Genomic DNA, 11,857 nt, shown 5'->3' with positions numbered 1-11,857 from the left:
GTCGGCAAATAATGATGTAAATGGGAAAAGACATAGGAAAGTAGTACATATCAATATAGGCAACACGTCTAAAAAGGCTACATATTTGATAGTATTTATTTGTTGTTGTTGCGACCTTTAAATTATTAAAGACAAAAATGCAAGTACATGAAGAACTTAATTTGTTTAAGCATCTTAGTCTTTTCATGGGATTATTCATTCTATATTTTTAAAGATTTTTTTAAATGATGAATTTTTGTGGAGTTGATGGATTTTTATTGATTTTTATGGAATCTCATAGAATTGTAAAACAAATTTCATAGACTTTTTTTCAAGATTTTTGTAGACTTTTGTAAACTTTTTCATAGAATTATGTGAATTTTGTAGTTTATAATTGTGATTTATTTTTTATTAATTTTTTTAAAATGATTATTGGACATAGATAACCTCTTTCAATTTTAAATTATTTTTTTTATTTATAAATGTAAATGAATTTTACTTACTTAAAAGTTAAATCAATTTAATTAGTGAAAAACGACAAATGAACTATCCAATTTATTGAAATCAAAATTTCAATTCTTTATGTTAATTCAACATAATAATGAACAATATTTTTATAAGTTCATAATAAAATTTTATTAAAAGAACACTCAAAATAATGAGTAGTCTTTTATAAAAAAAATCTAATCATTACTGACAATTTGATCAACATCGTTCTACATTCCATTGGCTATGGTATCCATCCATGCATTAGCATTTTCTCGTTGTTGTTTTTGAGTATTAAATAATTGATCAAAGTCGTCACCTTCATAAACTTGTGCTGATGAAGACAATTGAGCTTCGTTATCTAGTTCAATTTGAAATTTATCAAATTGACACTTCTTTCAAAGAAAATTGTGTAATATAGCACATGCCAATACAAGCCCTGTTAGGGGTGGGAAAAAATATCGAATTTTCGGTATACCGAGATTACCGTAACAAAAAAATATTGAATTTACCGAATTTTAAGTATACCGAAGATTTCGGTACGGTACGGTGACGATATCCAATTTGAAAATTTTGGTATATACCGAAATACCGGAAAAATATACAAAAATTTTAAAATATATAATATTTTAAAACAATAAATTATAAATTATTTTTAAAATGTAAGGTTTTTTTGGTTCGGTATACCGAAAATTTTGGTATAGTATCGGTATGAATTTGCTTATACAATAATTTAAGATATAGATTAACTAAAATTAAAGAAAATAATTAAAAATAAAATGTTATATAATAATTAATAAAAAATTAAATTTTAATTATGTTTTTAAAAAGTATAAATAAAAGAAAAAATAAATAGATGAGAAAAGAATGAAAGTTTGTATTGATTATGTGAATTTGGGAGATTTCTCAATTAAATGTACATCCAAATCTTTAGGTTGAATCAAAGACTTTTGTTGACATTTTATTGTTGTACCTTAGGCTATAATTCTTGTACTTGATAGAATTCCATAAAGTTTTTAAAAATCTATTGACATTTTGAATATCTATAGACTTTTGTAAAGTTTTTAAAAGTCAAGTTTGAATACTTCTAGACTTTTAAACTCCATAAAAGTCATTAAAAGTCTATAACCAATACACCCCCTTAATTTACCTCATCTTAAATAAAAAGAGTGGAAGATTTTATGTTAAATTATGATTGAATCGATAATATTGAAATGTGACATAATTTAAGCTCGAATTAGTGTCTCTAATCAAATTATGAAACATTTTATCTCAAAGTAAATGGTTGATCTTACCAAAAAAAAAAATTAGTAAATGGTTGGAAACATTGAGTAGACTTTAATTGGTAAGAAGCATGGAAAGGACTGGCACTATGCTTTTATAAATTAATTTGACTTCTTTTTAATTTTTCGAAAGAATCCTTCAATATGGACAAATATAAAAAAAGATTTAGATGTAAAAATAATGAACTAGCTTCAAACGGCAATTTTACTAGTAGGACGGTTCCTATCTTTGATATATTTCATTTTCTTGCATTCATCTTTACACAGTTGTGCTTGCAATTCAAGAATATTTTGTAATATCGAAAAATATAATTAGTGATAACGATACTCTCAAAACATATACATACCGTGAACCGAATCGTAGTGTTAATTGCTTTGAAAGTTAATGATCATTGATCGAGCACATGTTTTTGGTTCGATGATATGTCCAGGTGATGATAATCCAATTCATTTTTTAAAAAAAAAAAAATCGGATAACTAAATCATTACATTTCCATTATCGAGCTGGCAAGGATTATAAAAAATTTAGTAAAGCGTTAGTTAGGCAACATGCACAACTATCGTCATCTCCAACCTTGTATAAATATAATGCATGTGCTGTCTCTTTCATTTCAAGTTTTGATAACGCCATTTCCCACTGGCTTTAAGCTTTTGCCTTCATCCCATGATTGTTGTTTAAAATCTTTCAACCCCAAGAGATTTGGCAATTTTGTTGTTTTTCAATTTTTGGTATTCATACATCTTTTTCTATGTATTCCTTTCATCGAAGGAGGATATACGACGCCTCCAATCGAGGTTTTTAATAAAAAAAATTGCAAAAATTATTTTATAAGATCATTTATTGATGATTGTTGAAATTTTCGAAGCATTTGGTTTTCAACTTCAAACACAAATATCATGGAAAGATTTGGAAAAGTGTTGCTAAATAAATAAAAAAATCAAATTACATATGTTTTTCCATCTAAAGTGACTCCTACTTTATTGAACATCATTAAATGAGATTGTTGATATGCAATAATTATTTTTGTTGAATAGAACGATCGAACCATGACGTTTGGGTTGCTATGTATTTTAAAATATTTGAGTTACACCATTACCAACCGCTATAATTTTTGGTAACGTGACAAACGTTCGGTCGTATAATTGATATCAGAGCCTATGTCATGAGTTCGATTTTCATTAATTGCAAGAAATACAATTATAAGGAAAGAGATTGTTGAGGTGCAATAATTGTTCATGTTGGATAGAGCGATAGAACCATGGTTTTTGGGCTGCTATGTATTTTAAAATATTTGAGTTACACCAATATCAGTAACGATAAATTTTGGTAAACCATCAAACGTTCGACAGTACTTTAAAGATATTTAATATTTAAACATTGCCCGAGTCAAATTCATAATGGGTTCAATTTCTCAACGGTTTTAATCAGACTTTAATGCTTTTATTATTTTGTTCTTCCTTTTATCGTATTTGACCCGCCATTTGCATGATATATCTGGGATATTTCGTTGTGAAATGCAAGTGAATGAATAAAGGATCGAATTTCAAATCAGCATATTAATGCTTAGCTCTTAAATATAAATTCATTCATAATCACAAAAACTCTTATGAAATCGTCACATGTCAAATTTGTGAGAGTGACATGATATCACTAATATTATGAATTCACTATGAACAAGAGCACAAGTGTAATATATTCAACTACAAATACAATATTAAATTTTCGAAAGTATGCATTGCTTTTTTAAAAATTTCAAACATAGAGACTAGGCCATAAGTGACAACATTTTATACAATATGTTATTATAATTAATTAATTATTAATAAATATTAAAATGTACAAGGTCAACCTTTCATCTATAATTGATTAAAAGTTATTAAATGATAAATTATTGTGATATCTGTTTTGATTTTCTAAAAGTAATCTGGTTTTTGTAATCATTCAAATCTATCAATAAGCACTTCTACAGAATTAATTTACAATTTTCGCAAGTGATCCCTTTAAAGTTAAGTTCAATTATGATTTGCTTGTTCGTAGCATCGTCTTACGTATATGTACCCATATTTTGTATACGTTCTGATTGGAAAATTAATATACGTGTAATATTTCGAATATATATAAATGCTTAATTTGCAACTAAGAGCCGATATACGTTACTATTCAGCAATCATGCACAAATCATGTTAGTAAGGTAAATCATATCAAGCAAACCCTATACGACAAGATCTTCCTCTGTTAAGTGGGTATGCACCGATAATGTGAGTAAGGTTGTACAATAAGATCGTCATAAAAAGCGTTCGTAGATGAATCGAACTCATAATCATTAGTTACACATTTATCAACTACATCGCCTCGAACATTTCATCAAAGACTTTTTTTTTTTTTTTTATCTATATATTCATTGAATAATCATGTGTACATTTAATAAAATTAATACATGGAATATAAAGCATAGTTTAATAGACTCGGAAAAAACATAAAATTTGTCAAATCAAATGACGATTATTAAATCTATAAATACCAAAAAAAAGACATTATTTATATACCGACATTGCGCGAGGCGGAACACTTTTCCCGGCACGTGCTATTGTACATATATGATAGCATTCTCATTGTCTAATATATTTTAAATTTCGTCAAACTTAATTAACTAAAAAAATATTGCCACTAATAATGGATTAATCATAGGTTCACCCAATTATATTTATTGATTTTAAGATACGCTACTTGCGCAAAATACAATTTAAAAATTATGAAGTCAAACATTCCAACCAAATGGAAAGTGNGTGGATATTTAAAATTTTGAAGATACGATACGCTATGCCATTTTTTGGCTCAAATACGAGAATCTCAACTCCATTTATTGTTATTTTTCTGCCATTATAATTATTAATCCGGTGGGTAGAACATTTTTTGGCGCAGATAGAATGTCAATATTCCTTTGATCATTGGATGCATGTTACCAAAAATAAATTTAATCCCAATATTAAAGGAAGCAAAATACATTTCAATATGTTATGATAAATATTGGAAATGCATAGTGCGTCTGTTAGTGTTCCAATATTTAGGATTTTTTTATTTCCAAGTCCAAATCAGGGTTTATTTTCATCAATTTTAAATTCTCATTATATATAATTAGAACTTGAATAGGTCTCTTGTGAGATAGTCTCACGAATCTTTATCTATGAAACGGGTCAATCCTACCGATATTCACAATAAAAAGTAATATTCTTAGCATAAAAAGTAATACTTTTTCATGTATAACCCAAATAAGAAATATATCTCACAAAATACGACTCGTGAAACCGTAACACACAAATTTTTACCTTAGAACTTTGTCACTTCTCCCACAAGGAAGAGATGATTGTACTACTCCACCAAATGGGGGCAACACTCCACTAATTCTGTAATGATTAAGGCGGTTAATTTCGGTGCATTTAGATCTTCAAACATTAACTCAAAGTGTATCGGTCTAAGAGGTGGTCGGGCGACTTATCTACTATACACATATTTAATAAAAACAACTTTTATATCCATCTCGATTTAAATACACTTGAAACAGTTTTTTTTTTTTTTAAATGTGACTGATGTTGTTTTTCAAAGTATCCCATAGAATAACTGAGAAATCACCACGAAGTTATTGTTGAAATTGTTGATGATTGATGGTACATCTGATGTCAAAATCTCAATTTTAGGATGAGACATCGTGTTCGAAACTCAATCGTACGAAACTCCTCCTTGAACATAAAAAAATAGAATAATTGATCTTATTTTATATTACTATTTTATTAAAATTTAGTAGTGTATATATGTCGTTTTTTATGTCAATCATATTTTGTAGATAATACGAGGACATGATTGATACATTGGAGTGAAGTGTATGAATGAAATAAACTTTGTGATGAAATAATGAGTAGGTCTTTCATAAGAAGGTGTCACGGATCTTTATTCGTGAGACAGATCAATAATGTACATATTTATAATAAAAATTAATATATTTGATATAAAAAGTAATATTTTTTAATGGATGACCCATATAGAGTATATGTTTCACAAAATTGACCCGTGAGACCATCTCACATGAGTTTTTGTATGGAATAAAAATGAGAATTTAATGTCAGTTATATTCCATTTCCGAAAGAAATGAAAAATGAATTGAATAAAATTAGTTTTAATAATCTAATCAATTTTCAACAAAAAAAATTTAAAATAAAAGCTACTCAAAAGTGTCATTATTATTATTAGGGAAAAATGTTTTTTTTATTGTATGTTTGTGTTTTTGCAATTTAGATTTTCTATTTTGTCAAATTTCAGCTATAATCCGCTATATTTGTTTTTTAGTAATTTTAGTCATTTTTTCTGATGTAGCGTTTATATGGTGTTGATGTGTATAATACTGATTAAAAAAGATTAATATTCTCAAATATCTGAAAATGCATGACTAAAACTGAAATTTAATAACTCAGCATACCAAATCTCGAAATAACAAAATTATATATTAAAAATATAATTTTTCCTTGTTATTGTAATTATTATTCTTGTTAAATAACAAAAATCTAAACATATATCTTATTCAAAAAATATATATAATAATTTAATATTATTATATAGGTTTAGATTAGTCGTAGTAAATTAAATATAGAAAAGTTTCTAGTTTTATCAAGTACAATTTTACAAGTAGATTTTAAACTTTGGTTAAAGAAGAGATCAGTAAGATTCAAAATCTAATTTTAACTGCAATTAGAATAGATTATTTTCATACTACACTCGATCAGTTCTGCTACAAACTTTAACGACTGGCAGTCTCACGTACGGACTACGGTTCCAAGAGCGAAGGAATAGCCCACATAAATCCATAAGTTGTAAGCAATCTTTTACAAGTTTTTTTTAATAAAGTGGACAGATTCTGCTTCATCGTACAACTTTGGTTTTCATAACATAAAATACACATGAATTAAAAGGAATACCTCTTAAGACACTTTACTGAATCCAATGAATTGAAATATCCATACATTCACAGACAAAATTCAATGTATATAGAAAGAACTTTACATAATAATTAACCAACAAATAAAATATGACAACGTACTTAACATAGAAATTCAGTTGGTGATATCAACAGGAACATCCTCCGGACTGCTGTTGCGAAAGAGACGCATTCGTGTTGCTCGATTTGAGGTTGACATCAACCATGTCTTCTTGCTTAGTGGATGATAGAGTTTCCATCCCAGGCAAGGCTGCGGCAATCTTCCTGAACAGCGCCTGATATAGCAGGAAGATGTAAATATTGAAGGGCGACTGAAGTTATTTATCAGAAGAAAAATGGTTTACAATTCACCTTTATGTTGAAGCCAGCTTTTGCGCTAGTTTCAATAAACATGACATTAAGGTCACGAGCTTTGGCTTCTCCTTCCTCTATTGAAACTTGCCTGGAAATAGGTACCATGCGATATATATATTCGAGCAAAATGATTATTTTTCGAATAACATACTGAAGTTACGTTTGTTACGGGGATTAAATGACAGATGGGAGTGATATTGAATAAAAATATTTCAATGTAAATTAATCTAAGTATTACCACATGAAGCGTAAAATATAGTCAGGCCCGAGTGTGATTATTTTAACAAGACCTATTCCAACTGCACTCCGGTAAGGGAATTTAATTCAAATTAACAGAGTGAAAATTGTGCAAATGTCTGTCCTGTGTGTGGCATGGTGTTTGACTTATAAACTCTAATTTTTTTTAAAAAAAAAAAAATCACTAGAATTGTCCGGCGAGAGAGTATCAAAAATATTTTTTTAGGGTAAAATTGGTTCGTAAATATAATTTGATTTCTTCTTGCATTCGCCACCGTGCTCTCTCGCAATTTTCCAATTATTCCTCACTTTCCACACCAAATGTACTACTCTAAACTTTCTCTCACTCTTTTCACCCCAATCCATATCATGATCCTCCAGGGATTTACTAAATCACTCAAAGTGAAACACCACCAGAGTAACTGGGTAAGTGAATCTCACTTTGCAATGTTTTTCTTCTTGAATAAACTTATCAGGCTTTTAGCCTGTGTTTGAGTAGGTACACGATTTCAAGATTTAACGTTGACAGGTTTTCTAGTGCGTCCAAGGGGTTTGAAAATTTGTCTGAACAAACAGTTGACAGCTTTGGGTGCAGCGAAATTTATTTCTTTTTGACGCATTACAGGGTGGTGCGCTATTGTGATTTGTGGGTAGTCAGTCTCAGTCAATAGCCACCTGCTTATGGTTGCATTTTAAACTCTTGAAGGTACTCAGCCCAATAGCAACACTAACCACCGTGACATTATGAGCTATAACCACGATCACAGCCCCATATTCAATTGGTTTTCCGGACACTAAGCCACCTTCCAGTTGACTGGTTCCTTCACTTGCTTACAGTTGCATTGTAAAAAAGGTAAAATCTTGAAGGTACTCAACCAGTCAACGCTAGAAAATTGACCGCAATGAAATTTTGAGCTATAACATGATCACCGCCCCATATTCAATTGTTTTTCCAGTCACTAAACCGCCTTTCACTTGACTGCTTGCTTCCTTGCCCAAACCCACCCCCCAATGACGGACTCTTGTTTGTAAATGGTAGTCGATTTCCTAAAGGAGTTTAAATTTCAACATATACACTGCAGCTAATTAGATTAACATCTCGAGACCCTTTCTAGTGTGAAACAATAAATCTGTTATTCCAAAAAATAACACTTTATCAAAAGTAATAAAATAAAAAATAGGCATGATAATCAGAATGGATAAATCTATATAATAATAATAATAATATATAAGGAAAAACAACAAGTACAGAAGAGAAAAATGCAGACGCATCTTTACCTTTTATCCACCAGGTCAGTTTTGTTACCGACCACCACAACGATAACATCACTTCCTCTCTCAGTGCGAACCTCTTCAATCCATTTTGAAGTGTTAAGAAAGGACTGTCTGCCTGATAGATGGTAAATAATCATCATTATCAGAAAAGTGAAGCTATATCACACATGACGAACTAGAAAAGAGAAGGATCACAAAAAAAAGTATTTTGACATAATTACATTTTACATGTAAATCAACTATACTGAGAATTATATTGTATATTAAAAATATAATATATATGCACACATCATCACATGCCAAGAATCGCAGGTATTAGACAAGCCATTATTACAAAAAAGGTAATAGAACACCATACTTGCAACATCGAATACTATAACTGCAACAGAGGAGTCCCTTATGTAGCTCGGAATGAGGCTCCTAAATCTTTCTTGTCCTGCAGTATCCCTAAAAAAGCCAGACAACGACACGATTATCCATCCAGATTAAATAAATAATATGTAGATTAATCTGCAGACCTAAACAAAGCAGTAAATGTAATGATGATTTATTTTTCTAACTCCCAAGTGGCAAAGAGTAAATTTATAATAATGCGAGACCAATCAAGAATAACATCTGACCACAGTTGCAAGCGTACGGTTCGATCTTCGAGATACATAGTCTTCGATAGAAAATCAATACCTATAGTAGCCTAGACAAGAGCAAAATTTGATAGCACTTCAATGACTAGTGAAATAATATATTTGCTATAAACCAGTTATTAAACACTAGAAAAATGAAAACAAAAATTGAAAATTTCAAACTAAGGCGACGCAAACTCATCTGGGTGTCAATGCCAAAAACAAGAACATAGAGTGGTAAGCACATTATCATTAAAACTGATGAAAAGGTAATCTGATTGCAAATGCAAATTGAATCAGATTTTCAAAGCTCTAGCTTTTTTAAAACAAGTAAAAATTCAAATAAATCGACGCTTCCCTCACCTGATAAGTATTATCGAATTTATCGTACATGAACCGAGTAATGATGCTCGTTTTTCCGACAGATTGATCTCCCAAGAATACTAACTTGTACTTTGCTAAAGCCGAAACCGGAGCCATGAGTTGAAATTAGGTCGACTGAATCGTAAACTGGATCAGATTGCCGAAATAGGATCAACGGAAGAATCACGATGTCGACGGAAAATGATTGGAGATCAGCCGCGGAATTGGATCCGGTATGTATAAATTTGTAGGACTCGACTATTTGCGCGTTTGGGTTTTTCCAAACGCGTATTGGGCTTTAGCATACGCGCTTGTGCTTTAGCGCCTTTAGGTGAACTAAAGTCGTTAATATAAGTGATTTTTTAATTTTTTTTAGCAAAAAACTTTTTTTTTATAGATATAGTAATAATTAAATATAAAAACACAACTAATATTCAATATAAGTGATTTTTTAATTTTTTTTTAGCAAAAAACTTTTTTTTATAGATATAGTAATAATTAAATATAAAAACACAACTAATATTCAGCTGCTCGTAGTCACTAAACCCCAAAATTTGAGTCAATATCTTAAATTCGAGACTCAATAATAATAATTTTTTCCTCAATTTAAAAAAACGCTTAGTAAAACTTTTTTAAAAATTGTCTCGTTGCCATTAACCAATCAATTGTGTGACATCAACCCTCTCGAAGTGATCATCATGGGTTTCAAACCAAACAAGTGGCCTTTGTTTAGACAATTACTTAAAAACGCTTTTATAAAAAAATATTTTACAAAATTTTATAAAAAGTTTAAAAAATTGTTTTAATAACAAATATGTGTTTGAACAAATGTATATATAAAATTACAAATTATTTATTTATTTATTCTGATTAACTATTTTAAATTGTGTTCTACTTTTTCTAATTTCAAATTCGTGAACGTTTTCAATATATGTTAGTAATTTACTAGTTTTCATCAAAATGATGAAGTGAGATATTTTTTTTAAAAAAAATGTTAGCACCTTAAAAAACTAGAAAACAAGAATTTAAAGATAGCATCAACAAGAAAATAAAACTGGAAACAAGTGATATAAATCTAAGATAATTTGGTAAAGAATGGGTCTCATGTGAGACCGTCTCACGGATGTTAATCTGTGAGACGGGCCAACTCTACCCATATTCACAATAAAAAGTAATACTCTTAGCATAAAAAGTAATAATTTTTCATGAATGACCCAAATAAGATATCCGTCTCACAAATACGACCCGTGATACCGTCTCACACAAGTTTTTGACTTTGGTAAATTGGTTTAAGATTTATATTGTTTTTATCTTTTTATTTTATTTATTTATTATTCTTATTTATAAAAATATTATAAAAATGAAAGAATTGTTATCGAGGAGTAGTTTAATTATTTAAATAAAAAAAATGTTTTGTTAAATATTTCGATAGATAAACTTAAAGATAGAGGCCATTATATAAATATTTTATATAACAAAATTTTAACAAAAAAATAAAAAAAAGAGAGGTGGGGCGGGGCGGGGCTGAGGCGAGGAGATTCGGGTCACCCCTCACCTTGGCTCCGTCTCTTACAGTGACAAAACAAGAGAACTCAATCACTCACCTTTCGGAAGATGATGTTTTTTTTTTAAATCCTAATCTAGGGATATGGGGAAGACTCGAACTCGAGTCAATACACTAGAAAATTCAGGTGAGATCATTGGGTCAAGCCCTCGGTCTCGGAAGATGGCGTTTTCTGAGTAAACTATTTTCACTCAAATATAATTTTGAACTAAACTTTTCGGAAAGATAGGTTATTATTGAACTATAAATTTGCAAACGGAAATATTTTTCTTGTTAGTTTTGACAAGAAAATCCTCATATAATAATTTTTATAATTAAAATTATACTATTTTCGTTTCCTCGTAAATAATTATTATATTTAATTTTACAAGAAAAAAATTATTGTTAATGATTAGTTTGACATGATGATATACCCGATAGATTAGAAGCCACTCTTCCATTGAATTATTTCTCAAGAAAATTAAAGTAATTAGCTAGCTAGGGACTAATGTACAAGGCAGCTTCATTGATTGCGTCGCCATGTATAATAATATCATATCATTACAAAAATATTCCACCAACAAATTGCAGTCTATTTTTCAATATAATTTTCAAATTTTATTCGAGAGAAGATTTCTTTATTCCAAAGTCTTCAATTTTTTCTCTATAGATATGTATTGCATACTTGAATTTTCACTTATATTACACAAATAAATCAACACCATTAAA

General features: G+C 29.4%; 1 protein-coding gene across 1 annotated transcript; it reads right to left on the bottom strand.

Annotated features, from left to right (window-relative positions):
• Positions 1-6,705: 6,705 nt before the first annotated feature.
• LOC140972810 (ras-related protein RABH1b) lies at positions 6,706-9,888 on the bottom strand. Its single transcript, XM_073435242.1, has 6 exons — positions 9,586-9,888; positions 9,223-9,293; positions 8,961-9,049; positions 8,606-8,717; positions 7,088-7,178; positions 6,706-7,011 (listed from the first exon to the last, which is right to left on the bottom strand). The coding sequence occupies exons 1-6, from the start codon at positions 9,700-9,702 to the stop codon at positions 6,865-6,867; spliced, it is 627 nt and encodes a 208-aa protein (XP_073291343.1). The 5' UTR covers positions 9,703-9,888; the 3' UTR covers positions 6,706-6,864.
• Positions 9,889-11,857: the final 1,969 nt, after the last annotated feature.

The sequence above is a fragment of the Primulina huaijiensis genome, chromosome 3, assembly GCF_012295235.1.
Source record: "Primulina huaijiensis isolate GDHJ02 chromosome 3, ASM1229523v2, whole genome shotgun sequence".
NCBI classification, from domain to species: Eukaryota; Viridiplantae; Streptophyta; class Magnoliopsida; order Lamiales; family Gesneriaceae; genus Primulina; species Primulina huaijiensis.
This window is presented reverse-complemented; position numbering and strand designations above follow the sequence as displayed.